General features: G+C 44.8%; 1 protein-coding gene and 1 long non-coding RNA gene across 2 annotated transcripts in view; one reads left to right on the forward strand and one right to left on the reverse strand.

Annotated features, from left to right (window-relative positions):
- Positions 1–8,858: 8,858 nt before the first annotated feature.
- LOC121464054 lies at positions 8,859–13,174 on the reverse strand. The gene is made up of 3 exons (XR_005976482.1): positions 12,916–13,174; positions 10,543–10,615; positions 8,859–9,726 (listed from the first exon to the last, which is right to left on the reverse strand). It is a non-coding gene; the product is annotated as an uncharacterized LOC121464054 (long non-coding RNA).
- A 9,713-nt stretch (positions 13,175–22,887) lies between these two features.
- The window catches only part of Metap2 (methionyl aminopeptidase 2), a 31,154-nt gene continuing 27,040 nt past the window's right edge, over positions 22,888–27,001 (forward strand). Inside the window, exons 1-2 of the mRNA XM_041669933.1 lie at positions 22,888–23,146; positions 24,953–25,057. Coding sequence (XP_041525867.1) covers positions 22,996–23,146; positions 24,953–25,057 — 256 coding nt within the window. The 5' untranslated portion in view covers positions 22,888–22,995. The remainder of the gene's footprint in view (positions 23,147–24,952; positions 25,058–27,001) is intronic.

A 27,001-nucleotide genomic window follows, 5' to 3' on the forward strand; every position in this document is an offset into this window, starting at 1 on the left:
GTGTGTGTGTGTGTATTCATGTTATAGATATAATGGCAGTATGATGTGGTAACCATGTGACCTTGCCGTGTGCCATAGGTCCTGCACCTCTTCTTGCTGACCACGGGATAAACCTCACACAAGTACATTACTGTAAGGATGGAAGGAGGCCCCTACATTTGAACTGTGGTGGTATGCAGTCTCTTCACAGCTCTACTGAGGTCTGCCTTCAATTTCATAATTTCCAGCTTTGTGCAGGGAATCCAACCTTTAAAAAGACAACATCCACATTAGCAAATCCAACCCAACATCTACATCAACACAGCATCCGCATCAACACATCCAACCCAGCATCCGCATCAACACATCCAACCCAGCATCCGCATCAACACATCCAACCCAGCATCCGCATCAACACATCCAACCCAGCATCCGCATCAACACATCCAACCCAGCATCCGCATCAACACATCCAACCCAGCATCCGCATCAACACATCCAACCCAGCATCCGCATCAACACATCCAACCCAGCATCCGCATCAACACATCCAACCCAGCATCCGCATCAACACATCCAACCCAGCATCCGCATCAACACATCCAACCCAGCATCCGCATCAACACATCCAACCCAGCATCCGCATCAACACATCCAACCCAGCATCCGCATCAACACATCCAACCCAGCATCCGCATCAACACATCCAACCCAGCATCCGCATCAACACATCCAACCCAGCATCCGCATCAACACATCCAACCCAGCATCCGCATCAACACATCCAACCCAGCATCCGCATCAACACATCCAACCCAGCATCCGCATCAACACATCCAACCCAGCATCCGCATCAACACATCCAACCCAACATCCACATTAACACATCCAACCCAGCATCCACATCAACACATCCAACCCAGCATCCACTTCAACACATCCAACCCAACATCCGCATCAACACATCCAACCCAGCATCCACATTAACACATCCAACCCAGCATCCACATCAACACATCCAACCCAACATCCACATCAACACATCCAATCCAGCATCCACATTAACACATCCAACCCAGCATCCACATCAACACATCCAACCCAGCATCCGCATCAACACATCCAACACAGCATCCGCATCAACACATCCAACCCAGCATCCGCATCAACACATCCAACCCAGCATCCAGAGTTCGAGACCAGCCTGGTCTACAAGAGCTAGTTCCAGGACAGGCTCCAAAACCACAGAGAAACCCTGTCTCAAAAAACAAACAAACAAACAAACAAACCAACCCAGCATCCACATTAACACATCCAACCCAGCATCCACATCAACACATCCAACCCAACATCCACATCAACACATCCAACACAGCATCCGCATCAACACATCCAACACAGCATCCGCATCAACACATCCAACCCAGCATCCGCATCAACACATCCAACCCAGCATCCGCATCAACACATCCAACCCAGCATCCACATCAACACATCCAACCCAGCATCCACATTGACTTGTCCCTTGACTGTCTATGACACACTTCCTGTCACTGGGGCACTTTTTACTGAGTCCCTGGATATTTACAGGTTGGAGTTCTGCAGGTCTTGTGTGTTTTTTTCCTGTGTGTGGTTTGTCCTGTGGACTGCGCCTGTTTTCACCTATGTCCTCGACACCTGGCCCACCCCCGAGAGCGGTGTCACGCTATGCAGATGGGATGGGAAGTATGGGGGCACAACTAGCTCCCAAGTGCTTTTCCAGTCAAGAATCCCTCAGCATTTCTTAAGATGTGAGATAAAGGGCCATAGAAAGCAAGACTAGGAGGCCCAGAGAAGTCATCTTGCTTCTTGTTTATTCTCTGACTCTATAGCCACGGGCTAACCATGCCTGAGCACCAAGGTTCCCTTTTCCTGACGTTTATGTATATCATCCACCCTGTCAGCTTCTCCAAGAGCTCATAGCATCCTGTCGGATTCCGGAAACCATCCTCTTCCTCAGGGAGTCTCTTTGGTTACCTTTGCAGAGTTTAAGGACAAAAGTTTGCCCTTGGACACACAAATTTTTGTCCTTGGTTCAGAGTAATCTGGCACTGTGACAGAAGGGTCCTGGGCTTCTCTTCCGAGAATACGAGCATCATTGCCACCAAATCTGGCTTCTGAGAGTATGAGAGGAGAGCTCCCAGGGTATACGGTAGAAACTTCCAAGATGTCTAAATTAAAGGGGATACCTCTGTCGTTTCCCTGGGAACCTGTAAACTTCTGTGTCTCACTCTGACGGAGGATGCAATAAAAGGACAGCTCAGAAAAAGCTCTTGAACTTGGGAGACAGAAGTGACCCCCCTGTGCCTACAGCAGTGTCGTCCCTGACAAGGAAGGGGGTCTTACCATTTTCAAAGCAGATCTTGGATGTTAGTGAGAAGTGGATGACAGTGGGTATGCTGCTCACATGGATGGTCTGGTGGGATGCCTGGGTGTTTCTGAGTAAAGCTAGAAGTGGGGGAAACAGAGAGATATTAGGAGGAGCTGATGAGAAGCGGAAGATGAAGACCACCACTCTAGAGCATCAACAAATGTCCCATTATAAAGGCAAAAGGGGAAACCTTCTAGGTTGTTAGGATGAGGTGTTTAATTTTAATTGGACTTGCTAATTAGGCGAGCCAAATGGGGCTTTTGACTGCTGGGCTTCCATACTTTGATAGCTGGACCTTCATAGCTTCAGGAGGAGGAAGCGGCCAAGTAAGGGAAAGGACCTTGGTGGCTAGCTTTAGGAATGTAATCTGGTAGTTTTTAGGCAGGGGGAACTGGGAGAAGGGCAAGGCCTGACAGAGCCATGGCCGCCACACTCAAGCTGGTCAGAGTCCCTTCAAACCCTATCTCAAAAAAAGTAGACTAACAAAAAACCAAAACCACCAACAAAAAAGTACCTGTTAAGTTTACTGAGCCCTGACACTAATATGTCTCTGAGTCCATCCATTTGACATTGATAGGGTGCTGTAGGGTAAGTTTCCTATAGATTGATCATGCTATACAGAAGATCCTTAAGCAGGAAGGTAAAGAATCCAAAAGAGCTTCAGGAGTTTCCTAAAGCTGAGCAGATTCACTAGAGTAAGCAATAGAAGCTGAGACTCCCTCTCGGGCAACACAGCTGCCAACAAGACTCTAAGACCAGACCTGTTGGCTGGAAGAAGCAGAAACCCGCTGAGCTGCCTGGAAGAAGTTTTAGACTAACTGGGGTGCCAGGAAAGGCCACTCTCCAGCTTGGTGAGCCGCCGGCAGGCTGTGTGCAGTGTGCTCCAGGTTCCCAGCTTTGTGAATTGTCACCCATGCTGGAGTAGTCCTTGGGGATGCAGCTGTCGTGAATCATTTCTGCTCCTGTAAGTAACCCCCCTGACCCATATTCCTATAAGTAACCCCAATAGAAGTCATGAGCCACCAAATTGGGCTTTGGTGGTATCCGTACTTTGGTCTCTTGTGGCTCCCTATCTGGGGTAAGTAGATGTGTGTGTTGTGTCTCCCCAGGAAAAGTTTTATCACACAGCAGGTTCCAGAAGCCAGAGCTGCTGAGCCGGTGGCACACACCTGTAATCCCAGCACTTAGAAGATAGAGACAGAAGGATAAAAGTCTACAGCCCTGGGATTCTAAGTGTGAGCCATCTTGTCCAGCTTCCAATATTTCCCCAGCATTTCCAACTGTCTGTTTTTTTTTTTATAAGCCAGAGCGTGCGAGGCAGTTTTTAAACATAATTTCTCTAGTTCCTAGTTATTTGACGGCAGACTTCACTGTTTTATAAATATCCTAAACACACACACACACACACACACACACACACACACACACACACCCCAGGCTGGGCTTTTGGGCATAGACCAGCACTCTGAAAAACAGAGGCAGGCAGATCTCTGTGAGTCTGAGGACAAGAGTACAGGAAGTTCCCAGACCAGCCACTGCTACATAGTGGGACCCCGTCTCAAACAACAAAGACACACACACACACACACACACACACACACACACACACATCGCCTCCTAGAACACCACTGTACAGAACTCTCCCTGCTAATGAAAACGTTTTAAACATTCACTGACTGAAAAGCAGCCACTAGCCAACATGACGTCATTCCTGTGTACCTGGAACATGACTAGTGAGACTGAAAAACTTAAATTTCAACTTATTTTTTTTTATGAGTTCAAATTTAGATAGTCACACATGGCTAATATTTACCATGCTGGACAGTGCGGTCCTAGAAGTTGGGAGTGAGAGAATGGGATTCCTTGCAAAGAAAATAAATTTTTTTTTTTTTAGACCAGGCTGGTCTCGAACTCACAGAGATCTGCCTGCCTCTGCCTCCCGAGTGCTGGGACTAAAGGCGTGAGCCACCATCGCCCGGCTTGAAAATAAATTTTTTTGAGACAGGATCTCACTTTGATCTCAGGCTGGCCTTGAACTCACAACAGTCATCCTGCCTTGGGCTCAGAAGTGCTGAGATCACGGGGCTCTTCAGTAACTCTGATGGTTACATACATTATCCCTAAATTTTGTCTCGTAAATGAATGTCTGATTCTTAATTCAATGCTGTATTGGTTGCTGTAAGAGACGCCCAGGGAGAAGCCTACCGAGTGCTTTAACACTGTTTCCTGCTTCTTTCTCCTGGCAGTCATTAAGTTAGTCGCTAGGATGATTGTTACAGACTCAATGACACTATTACAATACTTCATCCATATCTCATCTAATGGTCATAAACGCAACCAGTAACTTCAGCTTACATGGTTTTTCTGAAGGTTTGCTCAGCATCTCCTGAGAGGACTTTCTCGCTTTAACCAGTGGACTTTCCTCTTGTGGGTGTTCCTTTGCATCTCGGTTGACTTTGCCCTCCTTGAACTGGAAGCTGGTCATAGAGGTGGACTCCCCTCCCATGTCCCTGTCTCGTCCCAGCGTTTTCTCTGGGGGTTCGTCCTTAAAAGAGTCTTCAATCAGATCTTGCCAGCTGTAAGTCATGAGGTTGAGGAGTCCCACAGGGAAAGCCATGCCATCCTGAGCATACTTCTTCAATGTCTTCTCGAGTTCGTACAGTATTTCAGAAGCAATGAGTTTGTACTCTTCAAAGAGGGTCTTATACAAGTACGTTTTGGAGAATTTGGAATCTGAAGGACTCTTGGGAGTACTAGGAGTTTCTGAGATGATGGGCATGAAGGACTTGTCTTCTTCCGCAGGTAGGGCTGTGTTCTCTTGGACATCCTGCAGTTCTGGTTCTGTCCATGGCTCAATTTCGCGACTGTAAAGGACACGTGCAAGTATTAGAACAATCTTACATGCTTTAGCCTGTTTGTTTGAAGTCTAGACATCCATCTTGAAATATATAACACCTGGGGCTGGAGAGATGGCTCAGAGGTTAAGAGCACTGGCTGCTCTTCCAGAGGTCCTGAGTTCAATTCCCAGTACCCACATGGTGACTCACAACTATCTATAGTGAGATCTGGTGCATGTGTATGTGCCAGGAGAACACTAAATACATAATAAATCACTATTTAAACACTAAATAAATAAATCTTTAAAACATGTATAACACCTTTTATAAAGTGGCCTACTAAAACTTTGCTATTGTCAGGGAAAAAATGTTGTAGAAGAATGCTTGATAGGTGTGGTGGTTTGAAAGGAAATGGCCCCCATGGGACCATGGAGGTGTGGCTTTGTTGGAGGAAGTTGTGATGGGGGAGGGGTCTATGCTCAAGCCGTGCCTAGGGGTGGCACACAATCTCCTTTTGCAGCATGCAGATCAAGATGTAGAACTCGCAGCTCCTTCTCCAGCAGCACGTCTGCCTGCATGCTGCCTTGACGATAATGGACTAAACCTCTGAAACTGTAAGGCAGCTTCAACTAAATGTTTTTCCTTTGTAAGAGTTGCTGTGGTCGTGGTGTCTCTGCACAGCAATAGAAACCCTAACTAAAGACAGAGGGAATGAAATTTAGTAACAAATGGCTACACCCACAGAGTGAGCTGTTCAGAAGAAGGCTATCGTAACACTATATTGCAAGTTCACATAATTGTACCTGTAAAATGACTGCAAATATATGATATGATTTGTCTGTATAGGTATATGTAAGGATACAGCATATTTGGTAGAAAAAAGACTAAGCAAGTGCCCACCAAAAAGTGAATTGGGGAATTATGGAATCATTTCATCTTTTCTTCTTTAGACTTGGTCTCCAAATAATAATAATAACAACAACAACAACAACTACTACAAAATTTTCTTTTTATACTTCTCACACATTTTACATAAAATATGTGTTATATTTATACAGCACGACTATAAACTGTGTTTTGTTTATTCATTTGTTTAATTACAAGATACTACAGAGACCACTTTCTCCAAAAAGTGTTCCCTGAAATTTTTTTTGTATGGGGGTTTGGGGATGTTTGAACCAGGACCTCAATTATATACTGTGTAAATGCCGTATCACTGAAGCACACCTCCAGCTCCCAAATGTCTTACTCGACTTCAGATATGTTCTATTATTCCTCAGTCTGTCCTACACACTTCGATTGTATATTAGTATAGTCTACAACTAATATAGTATATTATATACTATAGTTGACATGTAAACGCTGTGCACACTTATGTGGCCTTCCAGCACTCACACGGTGTCTTTCATACAATGTGTGATTGTTGGGTGTTTATCGTTTCTTTGTATTGGAAACATTCAAACTCTTGGAAGGAGTATAGGGATGGTGGAAGGTAGGGATGGGAAGAGGTGTGTATCACAGCAGGCTGAGAACTTATATGGCTGAGACAACTCATTTATTTTTATTATTTAAGTGTATGTGTGTGTGTGCCACCACCGCCTGGCCAGCTCACTGGTTAAGTAAGAATCCAGGTTCTTTTCTGAGAAGCTACCAACCATCTCTAACTCCAGTTCAAGGTATCTACCACCGGCTTCTAGCCTCTATGGGTACTGGATACTTGAGGAGCACAGATACAAGCAGGCGAACGCTTAGACACGTAAAGCAAAAACAAATAAATCTTTAAGAAAATGAATTTTAAACATTTTTTAAAAAACTTTAGAGACCTAACAGAAACAGTGGAGAAGTGCTATCCAATGTCTGGGAAAAGATGGCAATCCAAAAAGAAAAGCTGAAATCCACCTCACACTTGTGTAGACCAAGGGAGGGATGCAAAATAATTCACCAACTCTAGGAAAATATTTGAGAGGCTTAGAGATTGAGTGGGTCTTCCCGATAGTGTTGCAGGCGGTAATGACTCAAAATCTGATACCCAGAATCCTCTGGAGAACTCAGAAAGTTGCCTTTTCATAATAAGAATTACAATGAGCAATGGTGGCACATACCTTTAATCCCAGCACTCAGGAGGCAGAGGCAAGTGGATCTCTCTGAGTTCGAGGCCAACCTGGTCTACAGCGTGAGTTCCAGGACAGCCAGAGCTACACAGATTGTCTTTAAAAAAAAACAATAAACAAACAAACAACAAACAAATAGAGAAAGAAAGGAGGGAAGAAGGAAGGAAGGAAGAATTGCCTAATAAACCTAGACCAGCATCCTCAAATACAGCTCCAAGCGATCTCACTTTCTGGGGCTGAATGAAGGTAGATTCAGGGTGTTATTCTCATGCAAGTGGCAACTGGTGGAACTAGGTTTAAATCTCTCAGTGGGAACTGACTTCAGAATACGTTTCACATTATTTGCAAAATAAAATTTCCTATTATAACACCTGATCTCAATTTAAAAAGTCAGATTCACAAAGCATCAAGAGACTATAAACAAGAACCAGAATAAACAATAATTAATAAAAATAAAGCTACAGGGAGATGCGGGTCCTAAAACAATTATTTGTTCAAGAATATTTTAAAAATAAACTATTTTGTAAAGAACTAGAAACTGTACACACACATCTTTGAAAAAGAACCCAAAAAAACCATAAAGTTGAAAAATATAATAACTAGTTATTGATATCTAAAATTAATAACTGTATGGATAAGTTTGACAGATATTCCATATACATAAAAGAGGAAATTAGTTAGAGGAAAGATATATTCGAAGGCAATTTCCATAATGAAAAGCAGAAAATTAAAACTGGCCAAAAATGAGGTTATAGAATACCTGTGACTGCCATCACAATTTAGCTAATGTACAAATACACCAGGATTAAATGGAGGGAGAGTTCTTTAGTGAATTAAAATTCCTGTATTACTTGACCCAGTCCATAAATATTGATATACACACATATCCCTCCAAACATCCACACATTTATATGTAAGTAAACGTTTATAATAAAAGAAAACTTATGTGATATGCTGAATTTAATCACAAAGCCCAAAGGTCAGACAATGGAAAAATCAACCAGTTAAGGGCAGGGCTATGGATTGAACCAACAGAAGACTGCTTCCTATTCCTGGAAGTCACTTGATTTGCATTCCATCACAACTGGCCACAGAACCACTAAGTCTGTTTTCATACACAGTTTCTGGATTGTCAGTCCAGTTTCTTCTCCTGTGGGTGCCTTCCCATCCCAGGGCTTTTCCTCCTGTGATCTTGCCCTGCTCATTGATCCTCAGGGTGAGTTTGATACTCACAGCTTATGGTTCCCTTGATCTACTTTTCTTTTGCTCTCCAGTTAACAGACTGAATTTATTTGGAGGCTCCTTCTTAACAAAACACTTAAAATCACACCTTTAATCCCAGCACTTCGGTGGCAGAGGCAAGCAGATCTACGTGAGTTCGAGGCCAGCCTGGTCTACAAAACAAGTTCCAAGACAGCCAGGGCAGTTACACAGAGAAACCCTGCCTCAAAACAACAACAATAACGATTAACAATAAATAAACCTTTTCTGTATAAAGTTAGTGATACAGACGTGTTGGAAGGGTTGAGGGTGTGACTTTTAGAACAAACACTCGCCTGAGATACTCCAGGTTCTGGACTAGATCTTCAACACTGGAAAAATGCAGATAAGAGTGATTGTATTTCCGTTTTACAAAAAAGAAAATTACAGTGTGTAGGGGGTTAAAAGACAAAGTGTCTAGTTCCGAGCTTGACAGATTCCATGGTTGTCAATTACAACAAGTCTTTATTAAGCATATTTTTTTAATTTTTTTTTTCTGAAAGTGCAATTGAGAGGGAAAAGGATAACCAGTTACGAGTGTGGTGTCACGTGTCTCTAACCCCAGAACTTGCTGGACAGAGGCAGGCAGATCTCTGTGGGTCTGAAGCCAGCCTGACCTACAAATATCAATTACAATGCCAGAAAACAACAGAAAAATGAGGGTAGGAAGTGAGGCACAGAGTGCCAAGTTAGGAAGAGAACAGCAATCTAAATTAGAGCGAGTCTCATCACAAAGGTGCTTTTCAAGTGAAGAGTCTAAGGGAATAGGGGGTGGGGGAGCCATGCAGAAAGCGGAGGTGACATCTAGGGCAGACTCCCTAAGGCAGGAATAGGGTTTGCTGCAAAATCGTGAAGAAGGCAGTGACTGGCGAGTGTGAGGAACACGCTTAAGTCAGCCATTGAGTGCAGTCGCGGTGGGATCTGTAGTGGTGATTCCTTGGTGTAGTTTTCAGGGGAAGCGAGCAAGGGGAAACCCGGGTGTTCAGTGTAGCATGGTAAGCCTTTGCAAATGTAAAGTAATAGCAGAAGATGAAGAGGAATTCCAAATGTTTTACTCATCCTTCTCCTTTGGGTCCAAGAATGGGTCTTTCTGTGTTTCCTTTCTCCATCTTCTTACTTTAGGTTTTAACTAAAACAAAAGAAGGGTTTGTGATTACCGTGTGGAGGCAAATGCCGGTCAAAGGTGAATTTGCTTTCAAAGAGTGAGTTATAAGGGCTGGGAGCATCACTGAGTTGGTAAAATGCTTACCAGGCAAGCATGAAGTGCTGAGTTCAAACCTCAGAGCCTGTGTGTGTATAGTTGTATGCTCCTGTAATCCCAGTGTTAGGGGGGCTGAAACAGTGTCAGGGAGGGTCCTTGGGGCCCAGTATCCAGCCAGCCCAACCTACTTGATGAGCTCCAGACCAGTGAGACCCTCTCTCAGAAGCCAAGATGGGGCTAGAGAGATGGCTCAGTGATTAGGAGCACTGACTGCTCTTCTAAAGGGACCTGGGTTCAGTTACTAGCACCCATACTGTGGCTCACAACCATCTGTAACTCCAACCTCTCTGAGTATCGGGCACACATGTGGTCCACAGGCACACATACAGGCAACACCTTTACATATAAAGTAAATAATTATTTAAAAGGTGGACAGTGTTTAAGGATTGCACTTCTGGCCACCACACACATGTATGTGCACACACATACACTCAGAGCAGCATAGGACGACATTTGCACTCATGTGTGTAATATGCACACCTGCACACGCACACACATTATACTTTGTTGGGACTGGAGGGATGGCTCAGCAATAAAGATCGGCTCACAACTGTCTGTGACTCCAAGGGATCCAACATCCTCACACAAACATACACACAGGCAAAACACCAATGCACATAAAATTTAAAAAACAAATAATTCTTGAAAAAAACTATACTTTGTTGAAATGAGCAACAGTATTACCTGATCAAAGAAATATATGGGCCCAGGGCAAAAAGGTGTGGTGTCAATAAATTCCTCCATTCTGCCATGAGACCTGAGAAGGGAAAATTCGAAATCTTGAAAATGAATTTCCACGACTATAGACGATAATCCAAAGTGCCCAATGGTTTTAAGGTTCAGATGTTTTCTTTTCAGTGAAGTGTACACCGTTCTGGGATGGACACCATTGCTCTTTTATCTTCTCCCTCATTTCGTAGTGGGGTCCCAGACACGACACGGATGCAACAGATGCAATAAGTGCTGCAGGGAGACTAAATGATGCATGACTGCCATCGCAGGCATTCTCGGTTTAGAAACTGCTGATATTTTGGATCAAGTAATTATTTTTTTTTTTTTTAAGTTTTTCGAGACAGGGTTTCTCTGTGGTTTTGGAGCCTGTCCTGGAACTAGCTCTTGTAGACCAGGCTGGTCTCGAACTCACAAAGATCCGCCTGCCTCTGCCTCCCAAGTGCTGGGATTAAAGGCGTGCGCCACCACCGCCCGGCCAAGTAATTCTTTGTACTAAGGAGCTTCCTTGTGCCTTATAGGATGTTGGGCAGGCCAGCTGTGTGGCTCACACCTTTTATCTCAGCATCTGGGAGGCAGAGGGAGGCAGATCTCTGAGAGTTCAAAACCAGTCTGGTCTATATAATGTGTTCCAGGCCAACCAGGATTACAGAGTAAGAGTAATAGTAGTAGTGGTAGCAATATATTAATAATAATAATAATAATAATAACAACAACAACAACATCTCACAGATGCAAACCTGGTCTCCACCTACCAATCTTCCAAATGTGAATATACACACTTTATTCTAGGACTGGCACAATCCAAGAAGAAAGGCCTTCTGGTCTACCATGAGTCTACTGTGGGTCTACCTTCAGCAGATGCACTGGAAGACTGAGCAGCAGGGTGTGAGAACCAGACACTGAACTGTGTGGTACATCAATTATTCTTATCACCAGTAGAAATTAAGAGTTTTGCAGCCGAACAGTATTGGCATATGCTTTTAATCCCAGCACTCAGGAAGCAGAGGCAGGTGGATCTCTGTGAGTTTGAGGCCACCTTGATCTATATATTGAGTTGTGGGCCAGCAAGAGATACTCAGTGAGACCCTGTCTAAAAGACAGACAGAGACAGAGAGACAGAAGGAGAGGAAAAGAAAAGAAGAAATCTGTGCTAGCCTGTCACCAGAACATAAACATAAGAGGCAAATGTTAATTGGTGCATCAGGAGGAACTTAGCCGAGGCAGGCAACTGTGGCCAGATGCTGCTCCCGAGGATGCTAGTTTACTGGTTCTTTAAAGGCAGCAGGAAGCCATCTGTGACTGTTTGCATCAGTCATCCTAGCACTCAGGAGAGTGATGCAGGAGGACCACTGAGAGTTCAAAGGCTGCCTGAGCCACATAGCAAGCACTGTGTCACCAGAGTGATAGCTCAATACCCTGTCTTGGGAAAACAATTAATGAAAGAACAACAGCAACAAAAACAAAACAGAGAAAGCAACACAGACTTTCTGGTGCTGAAACCCTGAATGGAACTATATGACTCAGTAAGTTTGTCATCAAGCCCGATGTCCCGAGTTCCCTTGCTGGATCCCACATATGGAAGGAAAGAACTGACTCCTGAAGGTGGCTCTCTGATCTCCACAAGTGTGGTGCATGTACAGGCACGCTTGTGTGCTCATACACACACACACACACACACACACACACACACACACTATTAAATATATGTAATAAAACATGAATTATATTTTTAAAGGAACTTAGCCAGCTCCATCTTCCACCTGTGCCAGCCTAGAGATATCAACAGCTAGGGATCAAGTCTTCAACAGTATCTGTGCACCTTACAACATGCCTGTGTATCCTCTTCTGGTGTCTGCGGGCACCCGCACACGTGTGCACAACCCCCACACAGGCTATGCAGAATTAAAAATAAGCCTTTGTAAAAGAAGCCTTTTTAAAAGAAAGTACCTGTGTGTACTGGGGAATAGAGCACTCGTTGGGCACTCACAAGGAAGGCTTAGGTTCAATTCTTTTTTTTTTTTTTTTTTTTTTGGTTTTTCGAGACAGGGTTTCTCTGTGGTTTTGGAGCCTGTCCTGGAACTAGCTCTTGTAGACCAGGCTGGTCTCGAACTCACAGAAATCCGCCTGCCTCTGCCTCCCAAGTGCTGGGATTAAAGGCGTGCACAACCACCGCCCGGCTTTAGGTTCAATTCTTAACATCACACACACACACTCACACACAAACATGAGAGAGAGGGAGGAGAGAGTGGAGAGACAGGGGAGAGAAAGGAGAGAGACAGAGAGATAGAGAGAGAGAAAGAGAGAGAGGGAGCATAAATAACCTACCTTCTGCCTCATCTGCTTCAAATTTTGAGAGCTCCCCTGGTTCTGACATGGAACACTTCCCCACCAAAGTTCCATTTAGAACTTTCAGCCCAGCTGATTCCACTCCAGACCTTTATCTTGACCCACCTTAGTCACGTAGAGATAAGGTAGGAGACCATAACAAGCTCCTGGAACCTTGTCAAAGTAATAACGGTGAAAAACTGAAAAACAGCAGTCTACAACACACAGAATTGGAGCAAGGCTTCGGGGGACATGAGCTATAAGGCTTCTTCCATCTGAAAAAGTCAGAAAAGCAAGCAGTAGGTGTGTAGACCGAGACTGTTTGTTCATTCCCAGCCACCCAAAATAACCACGCCGAAACGGATTAATTAAAACACTGCTTGGCCTATTAGCTCAGGCTTCTTATTAATTAACTCCTACTTCTTAAATTAACCCATTCCTATTATTTGTATTTTACCACGAGGTTGTGGCCCACCAGTAAAGTTCTGGCTGGTGGCTGGTGTCTTTCTCCTTGGCAGCTACATGGCATATCTCTGACTCCTATTTCTTTTCCTCCTCTATCTCTGCTTGGAATTCCCACCTTGCTCTATTCTGTAGGCCCAAAGAAGCTTTTATTAGCCAAAGGTAATAAAACATATTCCCAGCATACAGACAGGAATCCCACATCACATGTGTGTGTGTGTGTTGGGAGGTGGGGCCATGACGCAGAATGGTTGAGGCATAGACTAGCATTGGGTAGAATAAGCTGCTATTGAAGAGGGATCCAATTTTCCCTGTAAGAACTACCAGGGGAACATGGGAACTTCAGACACTAAATCTGCCACAGTAAGGTATGGGGTCAAAATGGAAGAATTAATTCAAAGTCTTCATGAAGATCCTCTTAACCTGCTGAAGCAGTGGTTCTCAACCTTCCTGATGCTGAGACCTTCCAAAGCTACAGAGAAACCCTGTCTCGAAAAACCAAACCAAACCAAAGCAAAACAAATCAAAATCAAAGCAAAACAACAAGCAAACAAACAAAAAAACACTATGACTAAAAGCAGCTGGGGAAGGGAAGGGTTTATCTGTCTTACACATCCAGATCGGAGTCAAAGGCAGGAATCCAGACCTGGGTACTAAAGCAACACTGCTATTGGCTGACTGTTCATGCCTTACTCAACTTGCATTACTCTCTCTCTCTCTCTCTCTCTCTCTCTCTCCCTCTCTCCTTCCTTCCCTCCATCCCTTTGTCCCTTCGTCCCTTCGCCCCCCCCCTCCTTCTCTCCCTCTCTGCTGGGGGAGTATTCAAGACACAGTTTTTCTGTGTAGCTCTTGCTGTCTTAGAACTCCCTCTGTAGACCAGGCTGGCTTCTGACTCATAGATCTGTCTGCCTCTGCCTGCAGAGCGCACCACCACCACCCAGCTTTTCAGCTTGCTTTCTTATGCCACCCAGGACCACCCGGGTAAGGGTGTCATTGCCTACAGTGGCCTGGGCCCTTTCACATCAATTATTTCATCAAGAAAAATGTCCCTAGATTTGCCTACAGGTAAATCGGATGGATGCATTTTCTCAGTTGAAGTTTCCTCTTCCTAGATGTCTCTAGCTTGTGTCAAGTTAGTAGCATAGAGGTCATTTGCACAGAGATTATGGGGCAAGGTGAAGAATTCTACTGCTGAGTATCTAACATCTTCCAATTGCAAAAAAAAAAGCTAATACTACATTGCAAGGTAAAAGTAATTTAAGATGTCATTGGATGCTGTTAAGATAGGAAAAATAGCAGAGGCAGGCGATCTCTGTGAGTTCGAGGCCAGCCTGGTCTACAAAGGGAGTTCCAGGACAGGCTCCAAAGCTATAGAGAAACCCTGTCTCGAAAAACCAAAAAAAAAAAAAAAAAAAAAAAAAAAAGATAGGAAAAATAGGGCTGGAGAGATGGCTCAGCACTTAAGATCACTGGCTGCTCTTCCAGAGGACCCAGGTTCAATTTTCAGCAGCCACATGGCCGCTCACAAATGTTTGTAACTTCAGTTTCAGGGGATCTGACACCCTCCCAGAGATATACATGCAGTCAAAACACTAAGGCACATGAAAAAAAAAAGATAGGGGAAATAGTGTGAGGACAACATGTTTAATTCAAGAAAAGTCCACTCTAGACATGAAGGAGAGATTACGAGTTGCCGGTGAAATGAGTTTGAGATCCATGCTCCTCAAGCAAGGCGGTGAACCCCAATTCCTCCTTCATATCCTTTTGTATCATATCCGTTTGTATCTCCTAGCAAAACTGCTCCTGTTGTCATGTCAGTGGCTCCCTAAGATCTGAAGCCAGTGCTATCTATGACCGTGCCATTGACTCCCCCGTAGCAGTTGATTGCCCGGGCAACCTTTATTTCCTGAAACATCTTAGCTCTTCACTTGCATTAATCATTTTCTATGGCATCTTCTGTCTGACCATTCCTTTGAAGTCTCCTTGACAGAACTCTCCCCCCTCCACACACACACACACACACACACACATACCTTGAAAACACCAGAGCCCTGCCACACTTGGGCCCACCGTATCCCTATCTCTAGATCCACGAGTCTCTCGGACTGCTGGGTATCTGTGTCTGCTTGCCCTGCACATCTCAGACTTAGGATAGAGGCAGCTTATCTACCCTCCGACTCCTCCAAAGCCTTCTCAGCCCACTTCATTCCTTATCTCAGAGAGCGTTACCACTCCCCACCCAGGAACCCTGCCCAGAAACCTGGGTGTCATTCTTCTCCCCCTCTAAGGTCAAGGACTGTTACAGTCTCTTAATTATACTCCAGAAATATTTTTGTCATGCAGCCTCTTATCTCTGGTCCCCAATTATAGCCTTTGCTTAAAACTCCATCAATATCATTGTCAATGGTTAATTATCAATTCTCGGGTCCTCTTAGCCTCTACCATCTCTGTTCTTTTTTTTTTTTTTTTTGTGGTTTTTCGAGACAGGGTGTCTCTGTGGTTTTGGAGCCTGTCCTGGAACTAGCTCTTGTAGACCAGGCTGGTCTCGAACTCACAGAGATCCGCCTGCCTCTGCCTCCCGAGTGCTGGGATTAAAGGCGTGCACCACCACCGCCTGGCTACCATCTCTGTTCTAAAGAGACTTAAAGATCTTATTGCTGAGTAAAGTTTGAAGAATTGGCGTTGTGTTGCCTTTGGAAATTAATACCAAGGCGCAGAAGCCCATATCCTCATTGGGATTTCATAACGAATCAGATGGACTCTTTAACTTCAAAAAGTAGAAGCTACCACGTTTTCAGTGTAAAGTCAGGGTCTCTTCAGATGAGGGGCACTGGGTTAGAATCTAGACGGCAGCAGAGAGACCTTTCACAGAGCAAAACGAGTACGTCATTCCTCAGCTTGAGAGCATATCCACATGGTCTAGATGTGGCTCATTTCCCTGGCTATGTAATAGTCATTGCATTGGCCGGCTCTGGATGTTTCTATCTTCTTCTATTAGGCACTTGAATTTTTTTTCTATTACTAAAATCTAAGTATCCCTTGTTATGTAATAAAGACCATACTCTTTAGGGCTCCCTATAATTTGCCACCGTTTGCATATTCCTCAGCCAGAACTCAGGCTGGAGCATTTCATTTCTTTCATGCCCATGGTTTTCACCTGGGCCGTTCTTTCCCAGACCTTCGCGTGACTCGTGTTACATAGCCAATGTGCCTCTCACCAGCTACATCCGTGTGTTCAGGCCCCATCCTCCAATATGGCTCCAGCTGGGGACAGACTTGCTAAGGAAGTAATCAGTATCAAATAAAGTCTCAAGAATGATGCTCTAATCCTACAGGACATTTTTTAAATAATAAGATTCAGTCACAGCACATCTAAGAAGGGCATCTGCCAGCCAGGCGAGGGACCACACAGCATGTAACCTGACTGTAGCAGGCTCTTTCTTTTGGGCCACCAACCACCTCCCATGACACGGGCGGAAGCTTATAATCAGTTGTGAATGTTCAGACTTAGCTTAGGCTTCTTTCTTACTAGCTCCTATAATTTAACCTGTTTTGCCTTTCTTTCCTTATGTATATCTTACTTTCACTGCTTCTTATGTCTGTCTAGCTGGAGGTTGTCTGGCTCTGGCCCTGGGGTGTCCCTCTCTTTTTCCCTCATTCTCTTCTCCTTCCTCCCCTTCTCCCTCCTCTCCACCTTTCTCCCCTCCTCCTAGATTTCTCCTCCTACTTACTTGCTCTGCTTGCCATCCCCACCTATCCCTCCCCTGCCTAGCTTATAACCCAGCACCTCTGGCATCTTTAGGCCCCGATGCTAGCTAGCATCCTGTGACATCTGTGCTGGAGTTGCGGGAGAGATGGCCAAAGTGTCCCTAGAAATGAGAGATGAACAGGAGATTCACAACAGATCCTGAATGTCATTGATGGAGCAGATGTCACGACTGAGGATGTTAAAAAGCCTCTCATGCCAATTTAGCTGGAGCTGTGGGGGTGACTTGGGGGACTCCCCCAAGACTCAATAGTACATCCTTGCCCCGGAATAAAGGCCATTTAGACCCACTAAGAGCCCCTCAGCTTTGTGAAAGATAAGCTTGGAGTGGAAAACAGAAAGTAAACCACACAGACACACACAAACATAATTAAAAAATAATAAAGCTAATAAAATTTTAAACGAGTTAATGACTGTAAAATGCTGGGTACTTCTTAAGTGCTATTTAGTCAGTGAAGATTTACCGACTTCCTATGACGTTTTAGGCCTCAAACCGGTCCTGGAGACAGAAAAAGAATACGTATTTCCTGTGGAGTTTGTGGCAGATGGAGAGACAGCCAAAACATAAATCGGACAAACAAATTAAAAGTAGTGATGAGTGCCATGAAAAAGGGGGTTTACAGAGTCGAAGAGATGCAGAAGATGTAGCTAGGTGGCGGAGTGCTTGCCTAGCATGTAGACCCTGGCTTCCTCTCCAACACTGCAGAAATGGAGTTCAGTTGCAACAGGGGTTCTGAATTACAGAGCTGTAGCTATCCAGGGAAGTGACATTTCAGCTGTGGCTTGGAGGCTCATAGCTCCTGTTCGTCCCTCTTTAATCTGTGTCCCATCCCAATACTGGGGCAGGGCCACATACGTGCAAAGCAAGTAAGTCCTCTGAGCTGTAGCCTCAACTCCCATTTTCCTACCTAAATAGCTCTTGCTAAGATCACTGGGAGCTTCCATACCACTAGATTCATCTGACCCTTTTTAGTCCTGTGACTTGACCTCAGCACGACTTAGTCACGCTCTCCAATGACTCTGTCTCGTCTCTTCCGGACCTCTTTTCCACTTTAGTGTCCTTTAATATAGTCCGTATGTCCTACCTAGCCATCAAATGCCCCACCAGGCTTAGATCCAGACCTTTCGTTCTTTCTCTAAACTTACATCACTCAACACAAATACTCTAAGATTCATTCGTGTAACATTTAGATTTCTATTAATCAGAGTTTAAAAGTAAAACAACAACAACAACAACAAAAAAAGAAGCAGGACACAATCATATAGTTTCTTTTATTGAACTCAGTGTTTAAAGATTATTCCCATGGGCAATCTGTGAGAATACTGAGCATGCTTATACACTTATTATTTATTCAGTACAAGTTTTCGCTGTATAGCTCTGGCTGCCCTTAAAGTCACAGAGATACACCTGCCTCTGTCTCTTGAGTGCTGGGATTAAAGGCACATACCACCATACCTGACATGTGCTTTTTTATGTTAAGCTTTTGTAGTCTGGCTTAGATTTGACTTGATGGCCCATCTCTAATTGGACGGGCAGCAGTTTAAATACTTAGTGGACTCCCATATGGTTACCATAATGAACACTATGGATAGAGATTCCTGGGTCTAGGGTCATTCACTGTGTGATCTTTGTCAAAGATCTGATTCTCCTGTATTAGCCGATGGCTAAATTTTTTAAAATTTATTTTTAATTGTGGGTATGTGTGTGTATCTGTTTGTGGGGATGTACAGGCAAGTTTAAAGGTATCTGTGGAGGCCAGGGGCATCAGATCTTCCAGGAAGTTCTGGACCTCCTGAAGTGGACCCTGGAAATTAAACTTAGGTCCTCTGAAAGAGCAGTACCTGTTCTAAAGCACTGAACCACCTCTCCAGCTCCATCTCCATTATTTTTTATTCAGCCCCTTATTTCATCTAAATGCCAGTCCCTTATCATCATGTGCCTTCTTGACATTTCATTTGGATGCTCCCAGATGCCAGACTCAGTAATGTCTACAGCAAACTTATAATCTGTCCCACCAAAATGAGACTTTTCCTGTCTCTGTGACCTACATCACCATTTATCCGGCTGCTACTTTACAAATGTAAGAGGACTCAAATATCTCACTCTCTCTCAATGTATAAAATTCATTACTAGGGGCTGGAGAGATGGCTCAGAGGTTAAGAGCACTGCCTGTTCTTCCAAAGGTCCTGAGTTCAATTCCCAGCAACCACATGGTGGCTCACAACCATCTGTAATGGGGTCTGATGCCCTCTTCTGGAGTGCAGGCATACACAGAGACAGAATATCGTATACATAATAAATAAATAAATAAATAAATAAATAAATAAATGTTTTAACAAAAAAAAAATCATTACTAAATTCTACTCATGTAATCTCCCATCTCTCTCTCAACTCTATCCATTTCCTATCATACCCTTTGGTCTAAAGCACCACCACCTCTTCCCTGGTGAGGCAACAGCCCCTCCCCTGGCTTTCCTGCTTTCCCTCTGACCACCCTCAGATCCGCTCTCCACACTGTAGCCATGCAGTCTTCCTCCGTCTGTTCAAGCTAACTACAATGCCACCAGGCTCACTGTGCCTTTCCCCTTGTAGGTACTTAGGAGGCTTTCATTGCCCTTCAGTACTGACGGCTCTGTACTCTCATCGCTTCCCTCCTGCAAGGCTGGCTCTTCCCTCCCCAGCCTCTCACCACATCACACTTGCTTCCTCCTTCGCCTCTTCTCATTCCGGGAATTTTGATCTGTTTTCAGTTCCTGTTTGATAGATGAGGAAAATCAAGGCCAAAACAAAACAAAAAAACCTGATAGGATGCCAGGTGATAGTGGCACACACCTTCAATCCCAGCACTCGGGAGGCAGAGGCAGATGGATCTCTGTGAGTTCGAGGTCAGCCTGGTCTATAGAGTGAGTTTCAGGACAGCCAGGGATATGCAGAGAAATCCTACCTGGAAAAAAACAAAACAAGCTGATACGGGGTCTGATGAGATGGCTCAGTGCTTAAAAGTACTGGCTGCTCTTCCAGAGGACCAGAGTTCAATTCCCAGCACCTACACGATGGCCCAAAACCACCTATACTTCCAAGTTCAGGGGATCCAACCCCCTCCTCCAGCTTCCAAAGGCCCCAGGCATGCATGTGGTGCACGGGCATGCATTCAGGCAAAACACCCATACACATAAAACAAAAAAATACATCTAAACATTAAAAGAGGCTGCTATGAACTAGTCATGAGGGTATGAGTCTGTAATCCCAGTTTTGGGAAGGGGGAGGTGGGAGAGTCGAGAGTTCAAGATCACTCTTGGCTACGTAGTGCGTTCAAGGCCAGTTTGAGCCATCTGTGTCAAAAGAAAGGAAAAAGAAAGCTGAATACACAATATAGTGAAACAAAAGACAGTTCAAAGAGCACTGTAATATACCAGAAACACGCGCCTCTTTTGTTTCTTATTTTTGTTTTGACACAGGGTCTTATATAGTACAGCCTTGCCTTGAATTTACCTCACTAAGATGACTTTGAAGTCCGGACCACCCTTCCTGCAGCTCCTGAGTGCTGGGGTTATGGCTCCTCTCCGCACCTGGCTCGTCTCCTTTGTGCTTTCCTCATGTGCCTTTTGCCAAAAGCGTTTCTTCCATCCTGAGCCTTCGGATCTCATCCTAACTGTTCCCTCACAGGGGAAACTTCAACACAGTCCAGTCAACTAGCATGCTCATCCTTCTTTGACTCATTCCTATCTGTTTTTGTTAGTTTGGCTTCTTGAGACAAAGACTCTGTTTTGCTTTGCTCTTTTTCCCTCATACACTGCTAGCTCCAGGCACATATTAGGTATTGAGTGAAGAGATAAAAGAACAAATTAGATTAGTACCGGTCATGCAAAGCACAGCCCAAGTGAAAGGAATTGTGGGTAGGAAATGCTCCAAGATGAGAAAGGACTTTAAAGCTGAGTGTGGCAGTGCGTGTCTTTGATCTTAGCAGGATCTCTGTGAGCTGAGGCTAACTTGGTCTACATAGAAAGTTTCAGGACAGCCAGGGCGACATAGAAATCCTCTCTCAAACAAAACAAAACAAAAAATAACCCAACCAACCAAAACCAAAAATGACCCCCAAAAACAAGCCAAACAAATAAATGGAGAGACTAAAGAAGTAGGTAAGGTTTGGCTCTTGGTAAGAAATTATAAGGATTTTGGATAAGTAATGCCTACTTTCTTTTTATTTCCCTGATGTGTTTGGTCTACTTTTAATATTGCTTGATTTTTTTTGTGGGGGAAGGGTGGGACAGGTTTTGAGACAGGTTTTCTCTGTGTTGCTTTGGAGCCTGTCCTGGCACTTACTCTGTAGACCAGACTGGCCTCGAACTTGTGGAGATCCATCTGCCTCCCAAGTGCTGGGATTAAAGGCCTGTGCCACCACTGCCTGGCTAATATTGCTAAATCTTAACCACAGAAAGAAATTTGAAATCTAGAAATGAATGGGGAAAGAAATAAAAGAATATATGTAAAAGATTAAGAGTCTCTGGACAGGACTGCTTGAGCCTTTGAAATAAATGCGCTCTTGGGTTTGTTTGTTGTTTGATTTTTGGAGACAGGGTCTCTCTGTGTAGCCCTGGTTGTCCCGAGCTCACTCTGTAGAACAGGCAGGCCTCGAACTCACAGAGATCCGTCTCTTGAACTCAGAGATCTGCCTGCTTGTCTTCTAAATGCTGGGGTTATAAAGGCATACATCAGCCCAGCTGACTTTCTGGTTTTCAGTACTGGGGACTAAGGCAGAGCTTTTAGGGTCCCAACGTGAACTCTACCATTAAACTACACTCCCAGACCCTATTTTTTATAACTGTGGCCAGGCCCGTTTAAAGTAAAACCGCTAGCAATAAGAACCCTTTTAGCACTATTTTGGCATCAATGAAGCTTGATACCTAGTTTAAAACTAATGCAAACCCCAGAACTCTCTAGGTGGACATTCAGGAGAACTCCATAATTAATTGAAATGGCCAATCACCATCTGCTTACGCAATGGTCTAAATAAAAAAACAACAACTGCAATCTGGACATGGGATTCTCTAATAAAAGACTAGGGGTGAAGATATGGGCAAAATTCAAGTATACTGTTGGAGCATGTTAAATTAAAAAACTGACCGAAAACTAAGAAGTTGGAGTGGGTGTTTCTGCGTGAGTGGAGAAGATCGTGTTCCCATTGGTCAGAACTTGTACTTGTCAGGAGTTAGAAAATGAGAGAAGCGTGAGAAAATCTTATCCTTTTGTGTTGAAACCAGGTCTCTCTATATAATCCTGGAACTCGCCATGTAGACCAGACTGGCCTGGGATTCTCCTGCTTGTGTCTCTTGAGTGCTAGGATTAAAGGGATTATCGCCCCCAAGAGACGATCCTATCTTCAATCTTCCGAGGTTTGGATTTACGAGAAAGGCAGAATTCCGGCTACCAAAATTATTCCAAGCTTCTCGACAGCGTCTTCGTAAGCTGTGACAGTGAATTTAACGTAGTCCTCGAGACATCAGGAAATATGTGTAAAGAACACATGTTTGGAACCCTCATCTCGTCGCTTCCTGTAGGAGTTTTTTTTTTAAACCGGGAACGTTAAATTTCTCGTATCCGTAGCAGTGTAGCACTGTGCAGCGAAGACGGTTTCCCAATCCCGGAAGATGCGCTCCGGGGATGCCCTAGGCTGAGGACCAGACGAGGGGGCGGGCGCTGCGACCGCGTGCGGCGGGAGTCCTCCGTCGTCCCAGCATCCCCCGCGTCCCGACCATCGAGAGCGACTTCCGGCGTCGCTGGCGGCGGTGGGTGAAGACGGAGCTGCTCCTCGCCTCTCGCTCTCACTCCGTCGCTCTCTCTCTCGGGCAACATGGCGGGCGCGGAGGAGGCCGCGTCCTTCGGGAGCCACCTGAATGGTGACCTCGATCCAGACGACCGGGAGGAGGGAACCTCCAGCACGGCCGAGGAAGCTGCCAAGAAGAAGAGGCGGAAGAAGAAGAAGGGCAAAGGGGCCGTGTCAGGTAAAAGGAGTCATGTTGGCTTTTTTTTTCTTTTTTTTTCGCGGTCCCTGCCAGGAATGGCCGAACGACTTGGCTCGGGCCCGGCACTGGTGGCCGAGCGCCGGGAACCCGGAACCGTGGCCTTCGTTAATCCACAGGCCTCGGAGGAGTGGCATGGCCGGCTTCCTGTGCCGCGGCTTCTCGGGGATGGGGTGTGCGCGTGTGTGCGTGTGGCGGGGATGAGAGTGGCAGCGCCTGGGTCACGGAGCGCGCACTCGGCTCCCACGCAGCCGGTGCCGCCGAGGTGAAACGTGCACAGGCTTCGGCTCCACCATCTTCCTCGCGGTTTGGGCGCCGCCTCAGAAATCCCTGCTGTCCCCGGTTGAGGCCTGGTGGCTGGACCTACCTATTTTCGTCGCGGGTGGGGGTGGGGGTAGTAGAGCATGTTGCCGGGACTGTGCGTCCTCCTCACACCTCATCCGCCTTTCCACTAGGGGCTTTGGCTGTGGACTGCAGATTTGGGGTGTGTGTCTAGGAGCGTGTGTCCTCATGGACAGCTCATGTCACTGACAGTGGGTGCTGGTTCTGATTTTCACGGGCTTGCTCTCGCAGCGTGTTCGAGCTTTAGGGCTTGCAGGCATTTTGATGCAACTTGCATGCAGTGCAGGGAGAGTATTCTGTGCCTATGAATGGCTTTTCTCTACTGGTAATACCTATCCCCCACTCCCCACCCCCTGTAAGACGAGGACAACAGCTGCCCGTGTTTTTGAGAAGTTTATGTCTCCACAAACGCCTTTATTTCAGTACAAAACTATTTTCACCTGTTCGTATTTCAGATTCCATCAGATAAGGAATGAGAGAAAAATGGGGTTTGAATTAAAAGAAGTTGGAGAGGACTTAACCACATTTCTGAAATTTGTTGGTTGGGTAGGAGCGGAAGAGTTTACTCTTGGTTTTTAGGGTTTGTTTTTTGAGACAATGTCTCTTTCTCGTGTGTGTGTCTGTGTGTCTGTGTGTGTGTGTGTTTGTTTAGCCTTGGAACTCGCTCTGTATTCCAGGCTGATCTCAAACTCATAACCACCTGCCTGCCTTTTCCTCCCGAGTGTTGGGATTAAAGACTTAGGCACCACTGCCTACGCTGTCTTTATTTTTTTGAGACAGGGTTTCACTGTGCAGCCCCGGCTGTTCTGGAACTCTGCCCCTCCACCAGTAGACAGAAGCTGTCCCCAGTTCACAGAGATCTGGCTGCCACCTCCTAATATTTGACACTTGTCTCTCTCAATGGGAACCCTCCTTCAGTAACCAGAACGTGCTAGAGTGTGTTTATCTATGTACACATATTGCTACTACAACTGAATTGTAATTACTTCAGCTGTGCTCAGATGTTTACAAACTTACTTATTTTGATTTTTTTTCCCCCAGCTGGTGTGTAATAAATCCTCCTCCTAAGACCTTCAGCATGCATTGCCTATTCTGAATATCTGCTTAGTAATTAAAATATCTATTGTCATCTAATTTTTAAGCATCCTTTAAGGTTAAACTGCATAAGAATAGGGACCAACTTAACATGCTAGCACCTTTATCCTGTAGGGTGCTAGCATGTGTGATAAGAGACTTTTCTAGAATGGATTGAGTAGACAGTACTACTTAGGTCTGGAAGTTTTTTCCCCATGGTTTAATAAATTATATTAATAATAATGTTTTTTTGTTTTATTTCCTGTGCCACTTATTGTGGAAGGATTTGTGAGCTGTGTAGGATCATGAGAATATATTCAGGTGTGGAAAAGTCCTTTATTACATTTGATTTGTCTTGTTTTGTTTGAACAGCCGTGCAACAAGAACCTGATAAAGAAGCCGCCTCCGTGGATGAAGTAGCAGGACAGTTGGAAAGACAAGCATTGGATGAGAAAGAGAGAGATGATGATGATGAAGGTAACAGTTCCTTTGCTCTTTGGTTTCAGAGGTTATTTTCATTCTGTGTCTGTTGTGTGCCTGTGTGTACGTGCACCACATTCATGCTAGTACCTTAAGAATCCACAATGGTGTGTTGAATATTGGGAGCTGAAGTTACAGGTAGTTCTGAGCTGCCTGGTGTGTGTGCTAGGAACCAAACCCGGTCCTCTGTAAGAGCATCAAGTCTCTTAGTTGCTGAGCCATCTCTCCAACCCTGAAAAATAGGACTTTAATTTAGAAAAATATGCATATCTGGACATCTAGCAATTGTCTAGCATTGGACTTGTTAAAATTTAATTAGTATCACAAATAAAAAGGAAAGGGTGTTTATTAGGGGTTCCTTGGCTGTGTTGAATACCTGCTCAGATAGCAAGATTTCAACTTTTAGATGCGTACTTGGCAGAAGGCCAAGTCCTGGGTAAGCGTGATAAAATTAGAGGCTGTTTATTGTAATGTTTACTGAATGGCTACTGTGTGCTATCTAGGATACTTTCATGTGCCTTCTCTTCTTAATCTCACAGAAGCAGCTGAAGTACATGTTGTTACTCACGTGTGTGGGTGTGGTGGTTACATGGCGCGGCTACTATGTAAAATAGTACCAACATTTGAAGTCCAGCCTCTTGCCCAAAGTCTGCGCCTTCCCCTGTCCACACCAAAGCTGGCTTTTATCATTCTCAGATGCACAAACTGGCGTGTTTCTAAACTCAAGGGTATTTGGCTACTATAAGATTTCTTTCAAGACAGAAGTTGCCAGAATTCTAGTAGTTGATGCTGTTGGTAAAACAGTGGAGGAGAGGCGATTAGGAAAGCCGTTACTATTTTCCATCCTATTTTGGCACTGGAGTAGATGGGGCTTTCCCACTCTTTGGATTTTTGGTTGTCTACTGCCAGCATCGGCTCTCACCCTTAAGGACTGTAACCTACGGCTGTGCTTCAACTACTAGTGGATAAGGTGGTTTTGCCTTTAGAAAGATGGGTTCACTGCCATCAAGAAGCTGTTATCTTTTCTTCTTCCTTAAGTGGATCTCTGTTCTATCTTGCTTCAGTTTATAGCTGTGTTTTGAGCTTTGAACAAGAAAAGGATTGCAGATCGCAGGTAGCACAGTGGGCTGCTGTGGGGAGCACAGTGCGTTCCTGAAGTGTGCCTTGTTCCCTTTCACATGTCAAGTTGCCTGACTCTTGTTGACATTGAAAGGAGACTTCTGTACATTATTAGATTGGTAGTTTTCTCTCAATTTGAGTTAATTTCTTTTCTAATTGACTGCCAGAATCAACATTACTTGTGTTTTTTTTTTAATTACCATTAATTATTTTGTGTGTGCACGCATGCCCATGAGGCACGTATAGAGAGAGGTCCAAGTACAGCCTGAGTCAGTCCTTTCTCCTTTTCTACCATGTGAGTCCCTGGGTTCCAGCTCGGGTCATTAGGCTTGCCTGCAAATGCCTTTGTCTGACTCCTTTTACCTGCGTCTGTTTCCCAAGATTTGGTAATATAGGTACAGACACCATGGCTGGTCTCTCTGTTGTTAAGAATAAGCTTTGAAAGGGGTGGGAAAAAACAGAGATTTCAGAAATAACCCTTTAAAGAAAAACTGGTGGGGCTGGTGAGATGGCTCAGTGATTAAGACACTGACTGTTCTTCCAGAGGACCTGGGTTCAATGCCCAGTACCCAAATGGCAGCTCACACCTGTCAGTGATTCCACTTCCTAGGGATCTGGCTGGCATCCTCACATATGCATGCAGGCAAAATACCAGTGCACATAAGATAAAAATAAAGTGGCCGGGCGGTGGTGGCGCACGCCTTTAATCCCAGCACTCGGGAGGCAGAGGCAGGCAGATCTCTGTGAGTTCGAGACCAGCCTGGTCTACAAGAGCTAGTTCCAGGACAGGCTCCAAAACCACAGAGAAACCCTGTCTCGAAA

The sequence above is a fragment of the Microtus oregoni genome, unplaced genomic scaffold, assembly GCF_018167655.1.
Source record: "Microtus oregoni isolate MIOR12 unplaced genomic scaffold, Mior012 000001F_ref0000356, whole genome shotgun sequence".
Lineage (NCBI taxonomy): Eukaryota > Metazoa > Chordata > Mammalia > Rodentia > Cricetidae > Microtus > Microtus oregoni.